General features: G+C 38.4%; 1 protein-coding gene, 1 long non-coding RNA gene and 2 other non-coding genes across 11 annotated transcripts in view; 3 read left to right on the top strand and 1 right to left on the bottom strand.

Annotated features, from left to right (window-relative positions):
* Nucleotides 1-7,369: 7,369 nt before the first annotated feature.
* On the top strand, nucleotides 7,370-13,666 carry LOC100923038. Of its 4 annotated transcripts, none has more exons than XR_001121442.3 (6): nucleotides 7,370-7,442; nucleotides 8,537-8,589; nucleotides 9,392-9,485; nucleotides 10,550-10,639; nucleotides 12,282-12,363; nucleotides 13,419-13,666. It is a non-coding gene; the product is annotated as an uncharacterized LOC100923038 (long non-coding RNA). The 4 variants fall into 4 exon arrangements; XR_147323.3 differs by having other exon boundaries at nucleotides 8,540-8,589; XR_004232333.1 differs by lacking the exon at nucleotides 7,370-7,442 and adding an exon at nucleotides 7,463-7,703.
* On the top strand, nucleotides 9,171-9,303 carry LOC111718558. The gene has a single exon (XR_002769084.1). It is a non-coding gene; the product is annotated as a small nucleolar RNA SNORA17 (small nucleolar RNA).
* Nucleotides 9,663-9,816, top strand: LOC111718563. Its single transcript, XR_002769089.1, has one exon. It is a non-coding gene; the product is annotated as a small nucleolar RNA SNORA43 (small nucleolar RNA).
* A 5,950-nt stretch (nucleotides 13,667-19,616) lies between the features above and the next one.
* DIPK1B (divergent protein kinase domain 1B) overlaps nucleotides 19,617-21,472 on the bottom strand; it is a 43,666-nt gene continuing 41,810 nt past the window's right edge. For all 5 annotated transcript variants that reach the window (XM_012554011.2, XM_023494339.2, XM_031954932.1 and 2 more), the window contains one exon: nucleotides 19,617-21,325. In XM_012554011.2, the coding sequence (XP_012409465.1) occupies nucleotides 20,513-21,325 (813 nt within the window). In that variant the 3' untranslated portion in view covers nucleotides 19,617-20,512. The remainder of the gene's footprint in view (nucleotides 21,326-21,472) is intronic.

Genomic DNA, 21,472 nt, shown 5'->3' on the forward strand with positions numbered 1-21,472 from the left:
CCAAAATGAATGTGTCCTTTGTCCAAAAGTTACTCCCATCAGGCATAAACTATACTTCCAGGTCAGTGATAGATTTTTATATCGATATTTATAATGGTATTTGTAGTGGCAAAGAAATGGAAATGATGTGATGTTCTTATTGACTAGGGAACAATAAATCATAGTACATTAATATAATGGAATATTATCATTGCACCATAAACAACAGATAGCATGAATGCAGAAAAGAATAGGAAGAAAAACATGTAAAGTGGAAGAAAAATATGACAACAATGTAAATGAAAAGAATAAAATATCTCAAACAGTATTATAGAAACATGATGGCAAATCTTTTTTTTTTTAATTATTTATTTGCAAAGCATATGCATGTGTAATTTTTCCAACATCGATCCTTGCAAAACTTTTTGTTCCAAATTTTCCCCTCTTTCCCTCTATTCCCTCCCCTAGCTGGCAGGTAGTCCTGTTAAATATGTTGAAATTAAATCCAATATATGTGTACATATTTATACAGTTATCTCGCTGCACAAGAAAAATCAGATCAAGAAGGAAGAAAAAGAAAAACTGAGAAAGAAAACAAAATGCAAGCAAATAACAACAGAGAGTGAGAATGCTAAGTTGTGGTCTATATTGTTCCCACAGTTCTCTCTCTGGGTGTAGATGGCTCTCTTCATCATTGAACAAGTGGAACTGGTTTGAATACAATGGCAAATCTTGATCCCCAAAAGAGAAAAGATAGGAGAATACTTACTTTGCAGAGGTGGAAGACTAGAGTGTGAAGTACGGCATGTAATGTTGGAATTAGTGGTTGTATTTATCACTTTTGCTGAATTTTTTTTCTAACTTTTTATTCTTATTGTGATAGCTCTGGGAGAAGAGAGGATGAATATATTAGGATATGAAGGTAGTATAAAAATATAAATACATTAAAATTTATTTAAAGTGTCATAAATGCTAATGCTCAGAATGAGTTGAAGCTGGTAAAGAAAGCTGAGGACAACAAAACGGTGGATGGGGTTGTTTTGTTTTAACCATATTAATATTAAAGGAAGAGGAGAAACATAAAAAGGATTTGGCCTATGCTTGGGAGGAATGGGACGATAATAATTGGAACTGGAGAAAAGGCAGAGCTGCCCAATTCCTATTTATTTCTATTTTTTCTGCCAATGAGAATGACTACTGGAAATGAAAGAACAAATATGGCAAACAAAAAGTTGGTACATAAGATAATTAAAGAGATAGTAAGCATGTGGACAGCTAGGTGACCTGGTGGATGGAGTGCTGGATCTGAAGTCAGGAAGACCATCTTCCTAAGTTTCTTCTTCTGTAAAATAAACTGGAGAAGGAAATGGCAAACCACTCTAGTAGTCAAACACAACTGAACAAGAATAGATCTCTTTATCTTTGTTGAATTCAAGTCATCTGACCCAAATGAACTACCTCCTTAGTTACTGAAACAAATGGAAGATACCATTACTAAACAACTGTTAGTAATATTTGAAAAATGGTGGGAAATGGAAGAGATCCTACAAAACTGAAGGACAAATGTTTTGATTTTCTTTTTAAAAGACAAAAGCATTGGTAAGCACCTGTTATGTCCCATGCACTTTGTTCATTACTGGGAAAAGGCTCCCAAAACTCTCTGTTCTCAAGTAGCTCACAGCCTAATGGGGAAAACAATAGGTTTGTACAAACAAGATATAAATAGGATAAATTGAAAATAATCTTAGAGGGCATACATCAGCATTAAGGGTGATCAAGAAGAAAGCATAATGTAAACTGTAGGCCAATGACCTTGACTTTGATTTGAGAAAATTCTAGAATGGATTATTAAATCATTTTTAGTGATCCTCTTGAAAGGAAAGCTGTGATTTCAAAGAGCTCCACACAGCTTCATCACAAACACACTATGCTAAGGGAGGCAGTGGGGGGAAGGAAGGGATAAACAAAAGTTGGAACACAGAGTTTTGCAAGGGTGAAAGTTGAAAATTGTGCATGTTTGGGGGAAAAAAAACAAAACATGTCAGAACAACTTTGTTTCCCTTTTTTGACAAGGTTATTAAACTGATAGATGAGGGGAATGCTATAGAGATATAGCTAATATAGACTTTAGCAAAACTTTTAATAAAATATCTTCTGCCAATCTTGTGGGGAATATGAAGAGATAGATACACTTCCTTTCAGGTGTATTCAAAACTGGTTGACTGATCAAACTCAGAATAATCAATCATTGGTGACATGGTAGGGGGGCTACAATGGAGTGCCCTCAAAGATTTGTGCAGGGCCTTGAGATGTTTAATACTTCTTTTCATTGACTTGAATAAGTGCATAGATAATATGTTTATCAAATGTGCAATTGATACAAGTTTAAGATAATAAGAGAATTTGAGATACAATCACTAGCTGTGTGATCTTGGACAAGTCACTTAATCCTGTTTGTCTCAGTTTTTCATTTGTCAAATGAGCTAGAGAAGGAAATGGCAAACTATTCCAGTATCTGCCAAAACCTTCTATAGGATCACGAACAGCTGAATGTGACTGAGATGACCTAACAAAAACGAAACATCTAATTCCAAATCCAATACTTAGTCCATAATGCAATGGGTGATGTACCAATATCCATGAGAGATTAGTGCTAGCTAGATTTGTAAATATGAGCATCATCTAAGTAGAGATAATAATTGATGTTACTGATGAAAGTGAAGGAAAATAAAACTCCAGGACCTTGATCCTGCTAAGTCCTTGACTACAGGAAGTAGCACTGTTGAGGTTCAAAAGAAACCCCAAAAGGTAGAGTGGTAGACCAGTGCTGAGTAGCGTCTCAAAAGAATTTGCAGGCTTGAACCCATCTCCAAGCCAAGGGGCAAAGTTTATTATAATTATAATGCAATTTGAAGCAGGCTAAGTTCCAAAAGAATTTAGCAAAGCACCAGGATCAAGAAGATAAAATTGTAGGAAAAAGTTAGAGACCAGGAGCGTCATCAGCCCTATCAAGAGAAAGCCTGAATTTTACGGGTGGAAGTATATATCTGGGAAAAAGCTAGAAGAACAACCTTTGGTAGGATTCTTATAGCTCAATTTCCTGGGTTTCTCACTATGAGAAACATATGAGGTCAAATTGTTACTGTATGATTGATTGTCGACTTTTATCTGAAGTCATACTAAGGTTGCTTTTTCCTGCCATAATTGTGCCCTTGCTTTACCTCTTCAGCAAATTTCTATAATCAGAACAAGTAATCAGCAGAAGAGATGAGCGCAATGCAAGTATGTAAGATCTTTCTCTTTTTAATCTAAAAATGTGTAGTTATTATATCTTTATTAATTAAGTAAATGAGTATCTGATCTAGTCATCTGTCTGTTACAAGATATATCAATGTGGTTTGGAGAACTTTAAGTACTTAAGTATAATTGGAGTAAAGTCAACTTTTTACCCATATTTCCATGCCAATTAGCTTTTCATTCTCTCCATTCAAAGTCTTAAGCCCTTTAAACATTTTGGCACATTTACCTTTGGCCACCTGAGCATCCCTTTACTATTTATAATGGTACCATCCCTACTTCCCCTTATCGTTAGATTTTTTTTTTTCTCTAGGCACCAGCTGATTCACTTTCAAATGATGGATAGCATTGGCCTGAGACTTAGCATCCATTGGATGTTGCATAGAACAGCTGCCTTCAAGTCCCATCAAGTGGCATATATAAGACAGGAACAATTCTGTAATGGGCTTGAAACTTTTGAGTCGATGCACTGAGATCAGGACAGCCGAGCACTTAAAACTAACTACCGATTGGACAATACTCTATGGGCATATGCTTGGAAAATGGCCCTTCCCACTATCCTGTGCTGGCTCAATGATTGGTGTATACAGAGAATTGTAGGCGAGACTAGGGGGTGGAGTAAGACTAGCCAGAGTCACTTTGGTGGTAGATGAAGAGAAGGAAGGTTGCAGAGATTCTGCTTCCATCCAATTCAATCCTACCTCTAAAGACCAAGAATAAAGACTAAGGATTTTTGCTTATCCTGACTCTGCCTGATTCTAAGGTATCCAGGGTGCTAACATGGTCATCACACAACTCTATGCCCAATTTCAGCAGAGTTTCAGAATAAACTGTCCTACACACCAAAAGATATGGGGTTCTATTTGTTTGAGGGAATAAAATACAAGGGTGGAGAAAAAGAACCCCAGATCCTAGATCAGAACAGGTACCAGATAGCAAGGAGTGGCAACTATCCCAAGGAAAAACCTGAATTTTAGTGTCTAAACTATCTCTAGACAAGCAAGGATTATCTCTTCAAGAAAACCTTTTGTTCCTAAGTAGACCTTTTGTTCCCCATTGAAAACTCAAATAGACAAAACTAGCATAATCCCACCTTTCTGATTGGATAATCAGAAAGCCAAGTTATGATGTCAATCAATCCTCTCCCCCCCCCCCCCCCCATTATATTTCCCCTTTAAAAGGCTAACCCCTTTGGGGGGTTAGTCTGTGCAAAGCAACAAGTCCAATTAATTGTACAGTCTTAATTACTTTTTAGGGTTAGTCAGTGATCCCCCACTAAAACTCCTTTAGGAATACACCCTCCCTTATCTGTTGAGGGTTCATTGGGAACTTGTAGACACCTTTATGGCATTTTCCTCTTTAATAGTGTCTTTTCTCTTCATCCTCCACACTCCCAGGTTAATTATGAGTTCTGCTAGGAAACTTAGCCTTCATTGTTAAAACTCCTTTTCTTTCCCCAAATCCCCGTACAGTTTTAGCCTGCTGTTAGCAGCATAATAAAATCTTTGCCTCTTGATTTGGAGATGGTCTAAGTCTTTATAATATTTTGAGATACCTCATGACATCAGCCTTTAACCCCAAAATACTTTTGGGGCCCAACACCTTCTCTCCCCAATATTTGTGGTGAAACTCCATCAATTTGGTATGGGAAGGGTCTGGCTGCACTCCCAAATTTCATCATTACTGAATGCTGAAAAAGAAGAAAAAGTCCAGGACCAAACCTGGGAAGATATCCGTGAGTTAGTGGTTGTAACAGGGTAAAAAAGCAAAGGAGACTGAGCAGTCAGACAAGTTTGAGAAGAACCCAAATCCAGCAAAGTCAGAAAAACCCAAAGAGAAGAGAGTAGGCAGAAAGACAGAATGATTGTTTTATTTGGCAACAAAAAGATCATTGGTAACTTTGAAGAGAGCAGTTTTAACTGAGAGATGAGAGTGGAAGCCAAATTGCAAGGGATAAAGAAAAGATCGTGGGATCTGGGGAGGGGTTTTGTTTTGTGGTTTTTTAAGGATGGGAGATGGAGTAGCATCTATTTAAAACCATCAGCAAGGATCATAGGTAATGGGGAGTTTAGCAAAGTTGCAGGATACAAAATAAATCCACATAAATCTTTAGCTTTTTCATACATTGCCAACAAAATCCAACAGCAAGAAATTTAAAGGCAAATTTCATTTAAAATAACTAACGATAATATAAAATATTTGGAATTCTAATGGGAAAAATATCAAGTGCTTATGGATAGGCTGAACTAATATAATAAAAATGACAGTACTACGTAAATTAATCTACTTATTCAATACATACCAATCAAACTCCCAAGAAATTATTTTACAGATCTAGAAAAAATAACAAAATTCATCTGGAAGAGCAAAAGGTCAAGAATTTCAAGGGAATTAATGAAAAAATGCAAATGAAGGTGGCTTAACTGTGGCAGATCTAAAACTATATTACAAAGTAGCAGTCATCAAAACCATTTGGTACTGGCTAAGAAATAAAGTAGTCCATCAGTGGAATAGGTTAAGTTCACAGGACAAAAAAAGTCAAGGACTATAGTAATCTAGTGTTTGACAAACCCAAAAACCTCAGCTTTTTGGGATAAAAATTCAATATTTGACTATAACTGCTAGGAAAATTGGAAATTAGTATGGCAGAAACTAGACACTGACCAATACCTAACACTCTTTACCAAGATAAGGTTGAAATGGGTTCACGATTTAGACATAAAGAGTGATATTATAAACAGATTAGAAAAATAAAATATAGTTTATTCCTCAGATCTGTGAAGAAAGAATGAATTTGTGGGCAAAGAAGAACTGGAAATCATTATTGAACAAAAAATAGATAATTTTGACTATATTGTTTTTGTACAAACAAAACTAATGCAGATAAAATAAAATAAAAAATGAGAGAGAGAAATGATCAGTAGGATGATTTCAGAGCCCTGGAGAGACTTACATGAATTGATGGCTAAGTGGAATGAGCCCATGGAGGATTTGAAGATTTGATTTTTCTCGTGCAGCAAGATAATTGTATAAATATGTGTGCATCTATTGGACTTGACTTATTTTTACCATGTTTAACATATATTGGATTACTTGCTATCTAGGAGAGAGGGTGAAGAGAAGGGGTTAGAAAATGGAACACAGGGATTACAAGGGTTATTGTTGAAAAATTATTCATGCTAGCTTTTGAAAATTAAAAAGCTTTAATAAAAAAAAAAGATCGGAGACGGGCTGATTTTTAGGCTGTAAGAAACTAACTAGTGGAAAAGAAATATTAATATTAGAAACCTGTTCTTTAGAAAAATTAGTAGCAACACAGTATTTAGAAGTAGAGGAAATCTTAAGAACCAACAGGTTCTTACCTTAAAATTAGTGGGAAAGTTTTTAAGGGAGTAAAAAAAAGGTTGTCCCCGAACTCAGCTGGAGAAAAAATTACATTTCTATTTTGCTAACCTTTAACTGAAATTTATCTTCTATTATTTAAAAAAAAAATACTGAGAAGAGCTAAAAAAAAAAACAAAAAGCAAAAAACCTGTGGATACTGTATTACTACAAAAAGTTAAGAACCTCCGATCTCGTCCAATCCCTGCATTTCAGAAATGCTGAGGCTGAGGGCAGATTACTTGCCCGAGGTCACACAAGCGGTCAGATTCTCAGCGGAATCGGAGCCGAAATCTCGGCTGCTCCGTAAAGCGCAGCTGGAGGCTGCAAAAGCCCGTTAACTGCGGGCTGATTTCTCCAGCTCGCCATTCATTAAGAACCCTGGGTAACCCTAAGCGTCCATCACTGGTTTGCTTCTCTAAAGCCCGGGCCCTGATTGGTCCCCAAGGCCAGCGCGCTCACTGACGCATGTCTGCTAGAGCCTCCTTCAGAGAAAGGCAAGGAGGAACCTGAGGGGCGGATCCCTTGTTTCTCGAGCCTTTAGTCTCGGCGGGATCCGGGGGGGACTACGGAGAGAGCGCGCAGTTCCGGCTGCGCAGGCGCTCCGGAGGAACAGGGCGGCGAGGGGCGGAGCCGCAGAGACCAGAACGCTTCCATCCCGAAGGAAATGCGCATGCGTTTCCTGCCGTGTCCCACGCAGGCCGCCGTAGAGACTATAAAAGGCAGCGTCGGGGGAGCTCATGCTCTCTTTGAACGACAGAACCCTCTCCGTTATGCAGCTGTCGGTAAGCTCAACGGGCCCTGTCATCTTATCTTTAAAAGCAGCCTTGGTGCCCCAAGTCTCGGACCAAACGTAATCTTCGAGTGGTTTTCTTAAATTTCTCCTGATGGATAATAACGGGCAATACCGCCATCTCTTGGAAGTGCTTCTCCTAGCCGGCGGCTTCCGCCACGTGTTGGGCCTCCGGAGTGCGCCGAAGTCTGGCCGCGGAGGGGGAGGGGCAGCGGCATTTCAACCTTAATGATAGAAAGTATGAAAAGCGGAAGTAAGTGTATCCCCTCCGCTTTTATTCCGTAGCTGGCCAGGAATACTCGGGATTAGGATTTCTTGGCTTTGAAATGTACGAGTCTGCTTTTACAATGTTCTGGAAACTTTATCCTTTTTTTTTTCTTCAATTTTTATTTTTTTTTAATAACTTTTTGACAGACTTCTCCTTGATAACGCTGCGGATTTGTGCTATTTGAGAATATTTCTAGAAAGCGTTACAAGACAAACTCGGAGCCTAAAGAACTCCCACGGTTGAACAAATCTTGTAACGCTTCTATTTCCTTTTAAACATTGCTCTATTTCCGCCCTCCTGCTCTAGTTACTTAAAGCTTTATTTTATTTGCTGGCCACGCTTGACACATTGAAGGAATTGTGGTTTTAGTTTGAAAGTGCTAATTTTTCATCTAGCTCTAGATGGCAGCAACTTGTTTACGGTAACAATTGAATACTGTATTTTGCTTTTTCTCTCGTTCCCATACTCATGTGGGTAGGGACATTTAAGTAACAAATAAAAAATCTTGCTCAACAAAAGGAGAACCCTAGTCACAATTATTTATATAATAACCAAATTTCATGATGAAATTGAAGTTTTCCTTTACAAAAGCTCCGAGTTAAGTATGGACATCTTTAACTTGATCGCTTGTAGGGGAGGAGTTTGACCTGGTCAAATCTATGGGGCAAATCAGTTTTTTGTAGTGAGTGGAAAAGGGGTTGCAACTAGGGAAGCAGCAGACGGTGGCAGCCCCATTCCAAGCTGGGTCCCACAAGGTCTATTGGTAACAGTAGTGAGACTGACTGAAGGATTTTCTTGATTTTCCTCCTTTTCTCTAGCAGAATGGAAAAGCCATGGATCCAGGGAATGTTCCCTCAGGGAAGTGAAGCAAGTAAGTTCAGGAATTCTATAAACCATCTGTCATTAATAGGTTTCAAAAATTTCATGTCTGGAGACTAATGATTTAGACTCTTGTGACACAATATTTGATATTTTATTCATTAGGTCAACATTGGGGTTTATAACAGTAAATCAGATGGGTTAATCTGCGTTAGCCCCTATGTACTTGGTGTTCCTTAGAGGGGTTCCCTTAGCCTTGATCAAGAAATAGTAATTTGATTTGATATCTCAAGTATTTTGTTTTTAAAACTAAACTGAAATTTCAAGTATGCTTTTACCTGCTTCAGACAACAAAAAAATTCACGTTGATGGAGACCAGATTAGAATGTTGTGCTTACAAATTGGTGCTGAGATTCATTATAATTTTTTGATTCTATTAATCACTAGGAAAGAATATACAACTTATTTGCAGTGAGTAAACCCTCATAAGACTCAAGGGTTCAAAATTTTTACCTCAGAATTTGCTCCTTTTTGTAACTAGGCCTACATTCCATTTAAGATATATCTGTGTTTAGGACAGTTGTCAAAATTGTGTTTATAAAGAGAAAATTCCTGGTTTAGTGAGAACCATAAATTGCCCCTAGAGGCGTTACAATTGAGGCTGTTGTGCCTCATTTGTGTCATTAGGTGGCAAAGAGAAAGAGACTATGTCTACGCTCGGTGTTCTGATCCAGTGAGCACTCAGAATGATTAATAGCCTGACATTTAATCGATAGTTTGCCTTTTCTTATATTTTGTTGGGTTTTGGTTGACAACTTGAACTCTCATGAAACTTGGCTTTTCAACTCTTTCAGGTTGTCATTGTAATAGAATAGTAATAAACTGTTTTCAAGGCTTTTTTGGCAAGAGGAGATGAAACAGGCCAGACTGAGCAGGTGGGCCTAAATGGTGAGTGGAAATGCATGAGGATTCCAAAGATTGTGTTATAAGTCAATTTATGTTATCTTAGAATTCAAAGAAGTGTACATAAACTAGAGCAATGCTATTGTATTTGATATCACTATTGAAAAAATACTGAAGTCGAATTTCCAAATAACAAATCTTGTTTTATTAATAATGAATAATGCTGCCTTAAACCTATTACCAATACAGATACAGCTGCTGCTGCTGCAGTGCTGGGCTGTACCTGTGTCTTTAGGTAGCAAAGAGGAAGTGGCTTTTTCTACGCTCAGTGTTCAGAAATCTGTGAGCACTAAGAATGGTTGATTGCCTAACATGTTTCTGAATTTCCCAGTTATAGTTGTGTTTTTATAGATATATATATATGTGTATAGATCCTCGATCATGTGGACTTTGGGTATATTACAAGGGGAGGGGAAAACATCTAATCAATCTGTTGAATGAGGTATTAATTTTTCATTAGTAAGCAAATCGGCATGTTGGAAATATGGTTCACTTAATAGTGCTACTTAAAAAGTGGTCTATCCTGAAGTATTATTAAATAAGTACCTGCTGTGTGAGGCACTGGTTAAATGCTCCCTATCCTCATATTCTTCAGTACTCATTTAAATTATTTGGGCGTTGACTGTTTTATACTAATGTTTAAATTTTGTTTCTTCGCTCCCCGGTAGACTAACTCAACAGCTTGAAATATAGGAAGAGAGAACTCAAAAGTCATTGAGATTACTGTCAGACCTTCTGAGTAGAGATGTGGGTTGTCAAATAATAAAGTATCTTGACAACAAGGAGGGCTGTCAAGTGCTTATTTTATTGATTTGATGAGGGTTGTCCTGTAATATAACTACAGAAAGTTTGGCTGTGGACCAAAACGTTTCTTCAGAGTTGTAGTTATCATGATGCAAAAGGTTTTACATGCTTGAACTAATTTAAGCTTTGACTTTCCAAACAAGTCTACAGGAACTTTGAAAAATATATTTTGTCTTTTCCTTTTGTGAGATGTATGTGATTAATGTGCATATCTGGCTCTTTTTTTTTTTTTTTTGACAATGAAGAAATGAGGCCCATATGACCTTTGTTTAGGTTGGATTCCTTCCTGTTTGTCCACCATCTACCAAATCCATGTTTAATGGCCTCAGTTATGGGTGAGTGCAACATGAAGGCCAAGTATTTGGATTGTATATTGGGATGTTTAATGACAGTAGAGAACTATTGTCTTTTATTTAATTTCATTATAATTAGATTTCCATAAGCAGGGTGACTCTTAGGATAAAGATGATTCTGGTTATCTGAATTTTCCCGGCTTTTCATAATCCCCCCCAAAAAAAAATTGTCTAAAAGGCAGCTTAAGAATGCAAGTCTTTCATCTTTGATCTTTCTGGCCTGAATAGCTTGTTTTAACCCAAAAACCTAAACCACCGGAGTGATGAACTGAACTTTGCTTCTCAGATTTTAAATCAGTTATAAGGCTTTTGTTATCAAACAAAGTTTCAAGAAGCTAGTAAAGAGCATTAGATCTAATCTGCTCATTTAGGGTGATTCCCAGAACTTGGAACTTGAATAAGCTGAGAACAAAGTAAACTGAAATAATTTAGAAGTTTTAAGTCATTCAAACACCTACTCCATGTCTCAGTCTTACTTTAGCTTCTGCATCTGAGCTTTTTGTTTGGGGGAAGGGTAGTTAAGCTGGAGAATATCATAATTCTGGGATGTTTAATTTTAAGTTTAATATCTTTAAATTATACTCCCAACTTTTGAAATATCCTATAATTGGTGAGGGATACCTCAGGTGTGCAGTAATCAAAGGAGGCTTCTGTTATTTTGTTGAGTGACAGGAAATTGTGACCAGAGACATCATTAGCCAAGTAGATAGGTGGCCCTTTGGCTGGGGAAAAGGCATTTAATTGGCCAGAGCAATTACCTAATACTAACTTCCTAAGAGAACACTAATAAAATTGTAGTTCTTGCTCAGAAGCCAACACAGTAACATTAGGGGTTGAGAGGAGGGTTTTATGGCCTTATCCAGATACTTATATATAATCAAGATATGTCTTTGAATACTAATTTGCAAGGCCCCAGGTATGGCATTTTCATTCAGTGGTTTTTGTTGAGGCAATTGGGGTTAAGTGACTTGGCCAGGGTCACACAGCTAGGACTTCTGGGGCTGATGCTCTATCTACTGCGCCACCTAGCTGCCCCTTCATTTAGTCTTAAATAGTTCTGTGACATAGATAAGAGGAATTACCCTATTTTAGTTAAGATTCCTCTATTTTTACCATGTTTAACATATATTGGATTACTTGTTATCTAGGGGAGGGGATGGAGGGGACAAATTGGAAGCATTAATACAAAGAAGATTTTCCCCCTTAATTTTACACTGTAGTTTTTCTTTTTTCCTTAACTCATTTAATAAAAAGGTACCTGACAGCTTTCATAAAGAATTCACAAAGTAGTTATTACTGCATAATTGATTTTTTTGTTATGATTAGAATATCTCCTGATGTGATTTGTACATATACAAACATTTCTAAGAATGACATTCAATAAAATGGGAGTCTTTAGGTACTTGTCCAAGCATTTTCTCACCTTCACCTAAATTCAGTTCCCTAGAAATTCTATGAGCCATAGTAAGAATTTTCAGTCCCTTAAATTCCCAATTTTAAACTATCAACAAGCAAACATTCAAATAAGGGTCAAAATAAAACTAAATTTGACTTTGTGGTTTTAGTTTGTCTTCACTATAATAAAATAATAACCCAAGTATCTTATCTCTCTTTGCTCGTTTAGGCTATTAAATTCCAGACTTGAGGTTATCGAGGAGTGTAGAAACTTGGAACTGGAACAATCTGTACCACTGAGTAACTCAAAGGTGAGCCTTAATTCCCAGTCATTGGGCTTGTTCTGTGCAAGTCAGGTGGGTAAATGAGTCAGCAATATCCCAGAAATCCAGTGAAGAGAATAGTGTGTCCAGGACAAATAGAAAAGGAGTGACCTAAATGATGTAGTCTTTGAGTCTCCCATGTCAAGAAATGACAAGTCTGGATAGTCATCAAATTGCCTTGTAGATTCAGATAGTAGCCTATACCATAACATAACTTGTGATGATGGGCTCCTGTATACTTTTTATCCTTCCAGGAGAATCGAGTATTTGGGTGTATTGCAGTTATCCTGCAGAATTCTTTGTGCATGCTCACTTAATTTTTGGTTAGATTAATAGATTGTTTTTATACACCGAAGTCATTTACAAGATAATATTCAATCATTCTGACTTACCCACTTTTTGAGAAAAGGACTGTAAGTTTGACAATAAAGGAGAAAAAAGGTGTTTGCTTATTCGTAGAAACAAGTAAGAATAGGATATTTACTGCAAGACTGTGATTTGTCCAAAATACATGAATGTTGCTTGATTTGCTGTACATTAGCCACACCTCAATTAGAACAACTAGAATGGTATTTTGTAGGAATGAGTTAAAACTTTCAAAGGAGGCCTCTATGGCTGGCTCATGACCTTAGTGTGAAGGCCAAAGAATTTCATAAGCGAGTGCTTTTTATTACATGGCTTGCATACTTTAAAACTTTACCATGGCATCAGGAAGGTCAGGTGAACAGAAAATATGTGGCCTTGAACAAAAAAGTATTGTAGGGTTGAGATTTTTTTTTAACTGATTTTTAGACATTTAGTTGCTAAACAGGCTCTTGTTGGCAAAATTATCCCTTCAGGTGTGAATTGTGCTACTTTTTAAAGCAAAATGCAGATTGACTGCTTAAGTGCTTCAGGATCACATAAGATAATAGGAAAAATTTTTTAATTAATTTTTTTTTTTTAGGAAAATCTTTTTAAAGGGCAGCACTACCTATTTATAAGACAGTGCAATTTCTGGATGAACAAACTTTTATGACTTTATTATGATTTTGTTCTTGCAGTGAACGAACCTTTTTAGAAGGATGGGCCTATGAGAAATGTGAAAAGACTGGAAGAGAAAGAATCCAGACCACAAGCACTGATTTCCCAGTAAATTTTGAAATGTCAAAAGCATGTTTTCTTCTACAACTTGATTTCCTTTTTCAAATTTAAAATGTCTATAACAAAGCCCCTACTGATTGGAGGTGCTGATCACCCATTTTGGCCCTCCTTTCTGTTGGAGGGCCTAATAAACTTCTTTCTAAAACAACTGTTTTAAGTTCATTCTCAGATGAAAGATGAAATCGTGGTGTTCTTCCTATCCCATCCCTAGCAAAATTGATCTTATGTGACCACCTACTCTACTGTCCTGGGAAATAGCAATTTTCAGAAATCTGAGGTGAGCCAGATGAATTCATTGAAATAACCAACCTGATCTTTAAAACAAACACCTGGCACAGTGGCTAGGATGGGGGTATTCATAAGGAGTTGTTGGAAAGACTTCTTGAGTGCAAATACTAGTTGTGTCGCCCGTTTGCTTCACCTTCATCTGTACTTGAGAGCTAAAGAAGTAAGGGGCGAGATCAACATGACTGAAACAAGTGCCAAATTCTATCATTGGGAATTGATCTCTGTGACCTGGGACAGGTTAAGTCGGCACCCCAAAGAATTCCTAGTCACCTGAGAGGCCCAGGCTGTTAATTGAAGCTCTTTTTAGGTCTTTTCCTGGCTTCAGAAGTATTACAGAACATGATTCTGAAGGAATTGGAACAAAAATAAACTGAAGGTGAGCCTGAGCCCCTAAAATCTATGAGCCTGTTTCATGTAATACTGCAAGTTGCATCTTATATTAAGTTATGGGTAAAAAATGCTATAACTGCAGAAGACAAAACTTTGAAGGAAGAAGCAGATGGATAACAATCTTAAGAGGTATTAACCCCAAATTAAGAAAAGGGTCCCTTTTACAAAGCTTTACCATTCCAGTCATCCAGATTACAGGGAAACACATGTGAAAGCTAGTGCTATTAGGTCTATTGTGCATAACTTGATTAATGGGGGGCCAACTTGTTCTGTACCCTATTCATCTTTATGTGGAAAAAAAATGGTATGTCCATTGATCTATTACAACACAAGATCTCGGGGTTTTTCATTTGTGTTAGTGGACATCCTAAATCCAGCATTCCCAAATTTTCATTCCTCTGCCCCTTGTAAAAGGAGTTGCTGGATTTTGTCTTATTTGGTCTTCAGGGAAAACAATAGGCTGTTTGAGGAGACCCCATCAGTAATGACTACCTGTGCACTTTGCACAAACAATATCCTTTAACTTCTCACATAAGGGTTACATTTTGCAATACCTTTGTCCTATCAGACCCCAGAGAAACTAGTATCACTTGGTTCAAGATCCCAGATTAATTACCTTATGGTCCTTGTATCCCTTGTGCCCAATTCCTTGTCAGTTCTGTCTCCAGTTGTTTCCTAATTCTCAATTATTGATTTGTCTTTTGCCCTCCCATCTATCCAGATAGCCAGTTTTTGCATGGCTTTACCTTCAAAGGGATATTGCACACCTGGCCCTGTCTCCCTCAGAATTTCAGACTCCATACCATCTTTTCTATCCAGTCAGTATGAGGTCTACAATTCCACCACTCTCCCCATAAGTCTTCTGTCCTGTCCTCATGACCGGCATCTAGTGCTTTTGATTTTCTTTGGAAAATCTAGGGTGTCTTTAGAAGCTCCTGGTGGCTCTTTTCCCTTGATTCATTCCCTAAGTGTGACCATTGGTGCCTCCAGGTCCTGAATCTTGCTCATTTACAGCAGCCCCAGACCAAGAAAGGCCTTGTGAAAGTGCCTGGTACTGCTGCCTGTGGATCCCAGAAAAATCCACCATTGTGCAGCCATCTTTTTATCTGCCATATACCCATCTTGATTAAACCAGTGGACTTGGGCATTCAAAATGTGGAATGTTGCCTACAAGATTCCCTGAAGATCACTGATAAATTATGAAGGCGGTCAGCCAGACTTTAAATCTTGTTAGTACAGCAGAAAAGATACCATTTTTAATGTTGATGCTAGAATTCTGTTACAAGTGGGATCTTGAAAAGCTGGAGGAAATTGTGGCCTCTGGAAATGTTTTCAGAAAAGGAATTTGAAGGTTTGGGATCCAGAGGCCTTGGCACAGTGCTGTGAAATTCTGAAAAAATTCTCAATCTCCAGTTGATAAACCTAAGGAAATAGACCAGTGGGCTGAAGGTGACATTGAGGATACTGTCAAAATTTCATATCCCAAAGATAGATGAGGATTACTTTTAACATTTTACATGCATTGACCTACCTGCCATCTGGGGGAGGGAGTGGGAAGAAGGGAAAAATTGAAACAAAAGGTTTTGCAATTATCAATGCTGAAAAATTACCTATGCATATATCTTGTAAATAAAAGGCTATAATAATTTCAAAATATATATATTATAAGGACAGTGGGTGGATGCTGTTACTGCTTTTGATGCAGTTCTTGTAAGTTTGTAGACAGGCCAATCCTGTTACATTTCCCAGGAGCTCACGCAGTTGCATGTCCTGTGGAGAGCCAGCTGCTAGCAAAATCCAGTATTCTATTTATGCAAAGGATAGATAATAAGGATTTATCTTAAACAACAGCTCCCAAGCTGTCTTGTGATCAGGAGTTTACCCTTAATCTACATCTTTTCACTTGCAAAAGTGATTAGTATGCAAGTGTCTGAGTCATAAAATAACTGGTATTAGGTTTTGTGATCTGAGTATACTATCCATGTTGCTATATAATGTCATGAGAAAACCAACTATAGAGAGAATTTATGCATATCCCTATCCTAACTGTTCTGCTAGGAATGTGCCTCTCCTGTAGATCATCCTATTCTTCTGATACTTTGAATATAAGTAGCCAATTAGGATATTTGGTATGTATGATAAGCAGAATTTTTGACTGACCAACATTCAACATAATGGATAGCTAATGAGTTTTTATGCTTTAGTTATGTTGAAATTCACAAGAAGTAATTTGAAGCATTTAAATTTTGTCGTACTTTGAAGCTTTTACATTTTGTTTTAAGAAAAAACTGGATAAAAATATTGCATTAAAAATTAGCATTGAAAACCTTGGAGGTGATTTTTAAAAAATAATTGTGATGAAGGTATTTTAGGTTTGTGTGTGTGTGTGTGTGTTTTTAATGAAAGAAATGTGTTTAATATTCAAGGAAGAAACATTTATATTTTAATGTTGACAAAACTAGAGTATAAATTTGTCCTTTGCATCTTGCTTTGAATTTTCTTTATAATCTGAGTCAGTACCAAAAAAAAAAAACAGCTTGCTCTGTGGGGTGGGGGTAATCTTCACACCTCTCCCACTATTGTAACTGTGTCTTTTACTGGGAAAGAAGTTAAGTACTACTTATTAAGTGAAAATGATAAATAAATTTCCAACATTTGAGCTTAGTTCATGAAAATCCTGTCCTTGAAGGAATATTAGAAGAATAAGAAAAGTTTTGACACCATGTTTATGTATGCATAATTTAGTATTCTTGGGTCTTTTTAATTTTGCTTAATTTTACATTAGTAGTTAAAAGTACAAAAAAAATTCTCTAAAGATGTTTTCTCAGGTCAGAGAAAGATGAATATGGCTCACATGTAGATTGCAAGTTATCAAAGGAGATTGTTGTTCAGTTCCAGTCTCCATCCAAGGTCCTGTAAGGTCTCCTGGCAAAAATATTGCAGTGATTTGCCTTTTCTTTCTCCAGTTCATTTTACAGTTGAGGAGGCTGATGCATACAAGGTAAATGATCTGTCTAGGGTCACACATCCAGTGTCTGAAGTTAAATTTGCAGTCAGGCTTTCCTGACTCCGGGCCCAGCATTTTCTACTGCGCCATCTAGCTGCCCTCAAAGGAAATAAATTAGATCAACTAAGAGTGGGACCCTGCAGGGCCCAAAATGTAGAAGCTGCTTAAAGGTTGTGACTAGAATGAATATTTTTCAGATTTTTACAGATGAGGAAACCCAGTGCCCAGTGAAATTAAGTGTCTCATTTCAGGTTACACACAGTAAACAGAAGAGCTGAGTTTTGAACTCCAGTCTTTGGAGCTCAGGCAACCAAGTGGAACAGGAATAAAGCACCAAGCTCAGAATCAGGAAGACCCACTTTCATGGATTCAAATGCAGTCTCAGACACCCAGCTGAATGACCCTTTGCAAATACCTCATTCTGTTCACTCTATGGAGTCTTTGCCAAGAAAACCTCAGGACTCTGCAACTTTGGCCTCCCTACGTTCAGTAAGTTCTGTATCAAGTCCAGTGAGTTTGGGTTTTCTTTTTTGTCATTTCTTGTTTGTTAATCTCGTATACAAGTTTTCCTTAGACAAATAACATGATTCTTTGTCAGTACCTTGGTGATTACATTATATAATTATATATTATAAAACATACATACATATAAAATTATATAGCCTAGACTGACAGTCTAGAAAAAGAGTACCTAGAAACTAGTGCTTTCTAGACTAATAGTGATCATCATTATTTATCTAGACTGACAATCCAGAAGAGTGCCATCTAAACTATCTAAAAAATAGTGCTTTCTAGATTGACAAGAAAAGTGTCTAGAAAAAGAATGCTGTCTGGACTGTCTAGCAAAGAGTGTTTTCAAGACTGAAAGTCCAAAAAAGTGTCTGGAAAAGAGTGCTTTCTGGACTGCCAGTTTAGAAAAACATCTGGAAGAAAGTGTGGGAAAGAGTACTTTCTAGTCTGTCTAGAAAAGAGTCTGGGAAAGAATGTTTTCTAGACTAGTCTAGAAAGAAGCATGTCTATATTATGTATCATCCAAGATTTTATTATAGCAGTCATGGTGAGAGGAATAATGAGATTATAATAACTGTCTCAGTCCTGCTTTTTCAATTCAATCTAATATTTCCCAGGGCAATCTTCTGCAGATCCCATTCCAGCCTCAAGTCCTTACTTTGAGCACACAGGGGCTTTATTAGAAAGCACTAAGCCCATGAAACACCACCCATCTGCAGCCCTCAGAGCACGGCTCTTGCTCTTCCTAGCTCAAGTTGCGTCTGTTACCGGTCTCTCTCCAAATTGAGCTGGTTCTAATTCCTGCTCCAAGGATTTAAGATGAAAGTTCTCATTAATACAAACTCCATAAACAATGCCGAAGAGATTTAATAATGGTTTTAGCAGAATTTAGAAAATGAAAGTTCACCCTTTGAATAGCTCATAACTTAGATTTTTTTTTTAACTTTAATCATCTGACTTTACCTTAGAGTGCATTTAAAGACCTTTCCGTGGTGTGTTCTGGCCTCTTTGCAATAGGCTGTTTAAGTAGGAGTGTAGCCAGTTTAGTCCCTCAGCCTGGGGAAACAATCATTTTGAATGTTAATGATAACTTGGAGGCTCCACAGAAGGGGAAAGTTTGGGGAGGGAAAGGAAGGAAAGGTGGCTTTAATAAAGCAAAGGAGAAAGAAATGAGGGGGAAGAAAATTGGCTCAAATATACTGTTGCTTTGCATTTAACTCTGGTGCTAGATTGTTGAGCAAGGAATGGTGCGATGAGTATGAGACCATCAATCTCCCTAAAAGTCATTGCAGTTCAGATGAATAGACATAATTTTAAAACCAAGACTCAATTTTTACAATAATATCTTGGGTAACACAAAAAAGACTTGCTTATTAATCTTCCCAGCTAATGGGAGAACATTTCTATTCTGACCATCAAGTAAACTCCTATCCATTTAATAAACTTTCTCACCCCTTAGGAATATCCCCTCCTTTGGAGGATACACGAGACTACTTGGACATCAGTTGTATCACAAGCCCCAATTTTAGTGGTGGCTTAAATTACCCCACAAAGAGACTTAAAAGATTTGCCCAACTTCAGTTTGTTAGAGAAACATGGAAGGTACCTAGTCAACCCTTCCTAAAAACTGGGCAGTTGAGTCAGGAAAGGGGAAGAAATCTATCCAATTAAGAGAAAGTGTTTGTCAACAATAGGGTACTGAGATAGAATGGGGGTTACAACTTAACCCTCTAACCCACAAGAGTCCCCCGAATAACCCAGAACAAAGAAGATTAGGTGGAAAGGAATGCCATTATGACATGTCAACAACCTGTGGATAAGAGAATTTACAGTGATTAAAAGAACACATCTTCCCAATAAATCCTCAAGGAGCAATTATTGCAAACAAGAGTGGCAGCTCAGATAGACCAGTGGCAGTCACATAAAAGCTATTTATTTACATCAGTATTCAACAAAAAAATTTTTTTGTAAAAACAGCATTATGATTCCCTCGGTCTGTACTAATACAGATCCTTCCTTAATGAGGAAAGAGTGCACAGTTGATTTCTACTTGCTACACAGCCTTTTAGCTATGGTTGCCAAGTTCTCACATTATTGACCTGGGTGTCTGAAGGGTTTAGGACAATAGTCTTGTAAGGATTGCAGGTACATTTTTCCATGGATAAAAAGGTTTTTTAGCTTATGGGAACTTCCTATTGGTGGAGAGCTCTTTCTAGTGAAGGAGAGGAGGGGAAAGCAGACAGGTAAATAATGAATTCTTGTAGAGGTGGGGCCAGGAAAGGGACCTAATTGTTTTTGTTGTATGGTTTGTGTTTTTTAAAAAAAAATCTAGCTTCTGGAGCTGGAGAAGAAAGCTGACTCCAGCAAGTGACATGTTTTGTATTCAGTACCGGAAAGGAGAAGATGGGATGGTACTAAGTCCATGTATCCCATCCATCCCTTTGGGGGGTTTTTAGATCCTCAACTCCTGTTTAATTTCAAATTATGTCTGGGGAATTTGGACGAGTTTCATTGCCACAACTGTGGAAATGTCAACAGGACAAAAGAGAAGGGAAGAATTCAGTTCTCTCCTCACCATGGATAACCAAAACCTTTCCTCATAGAAAGCAGCTGTGGTGTAGATAGATTAGAGAAAGCACTTATTCTACTTGTGACATAGAATTGGTTGTAGCCAGAGCTGTTACCATGGCCTCTCCCTCGGGATGTGAAAATGTTTGTCCTACAGAACCCTTTGTTGTAATGAGATTCCCCCCAAAGGATAGCAGAGGTGGGCTGTGGCTGGGACAAGCCTTGGTCCCTTTAGGAATATTTGGTATTGGATATCTTTTTCCAGAGCAAGGTCTTGAGGTTACTGAGCACTAGGGAGTGGTGTACCTCCATCTGGCTGGCCAGGCCGCTCAGAGTCATGCAGATTTGGAGCTCTTTCTGGAGCTCCTCCTGGAGGTCTGCCGGGGTGCCGGACAGCAGGTAGTCCTTCAGCAGCCCACACACCTTAGCTAGGTTGGGCTGGATCAGCTCACTCTTACACTGCTTCATGAGCCTGTCGCAGGGGGCCGTGCAGTCCTGGCCATAGGTGCAGTCGGCATTCTGCTCACAGTGGCGGCCTTTGAGGAAAGCCCGGACCGCGGCCTCCGGGGCCACCTTGCCCAGGTCAGCCATCTTAAAGTCAAACTTGGCGTTGTAGCCCACGTTGGCAGAGCTGGTCTCGCAGATGTAGAAGACCCCGTAGGTGCCGTGAAAGACCTCCTCCACAAACTCCAGGAGGCCGATGGCGATCTTGGCCCTGCGCGGCCAGGCTGGTGCGAACCACTGCTGGATGAGCCTGTGGAGCGCGGAGGGCAGCAGCGGCCTCAGAAAGGGGGGGACTTCAGTGCCGTACAGGGAGCTATGGGGGATCTTCTCTGTGAGGTACAGGTCCCCACAGTGCCCCAGCAGCTTGGACGTGTGCTCCTTCTCATGCAGCGAGAGCATGAGGAGAAACTCATTGAGCTGCAGCAGCGCCCAGATGGACTTGGCTTCCGCAAGAGACACTTTCCCATCCTGGTTGACGTCCGCCATGGTGATGATCTGGCTAACCAGGCCAGCGAGAGAAGGCTGATCTCCAAGGTTACCCTGCCAGATGGAACAAAGACACCATATTATTTCTAGTGCAGGTAAAGCTGGGACAAGAGCCAAGAAAACTGGCAATCAAGCAGGGTGGCCTCTGCCTGGCCCTTTGTGACTTGGTCCCACCCAACCTGTCAGCCAATAAACAAGATT

Source organism: Sarcophilus harrisii, chromosome 2 (assembly GCF_902635505.1).
Source record: "Sarcophilus harrisii chromosome 2, mSarHar1.11, whole genome shotgun sequence".
Classification (NCBI taxonomy): domain Eukaryota; kingdom Metazoa; phylum Chordata; class Mammalia; order Dasyuromorphia; family Dasyuridae; genus Sarcophilus; species Sarcophilus harrisii.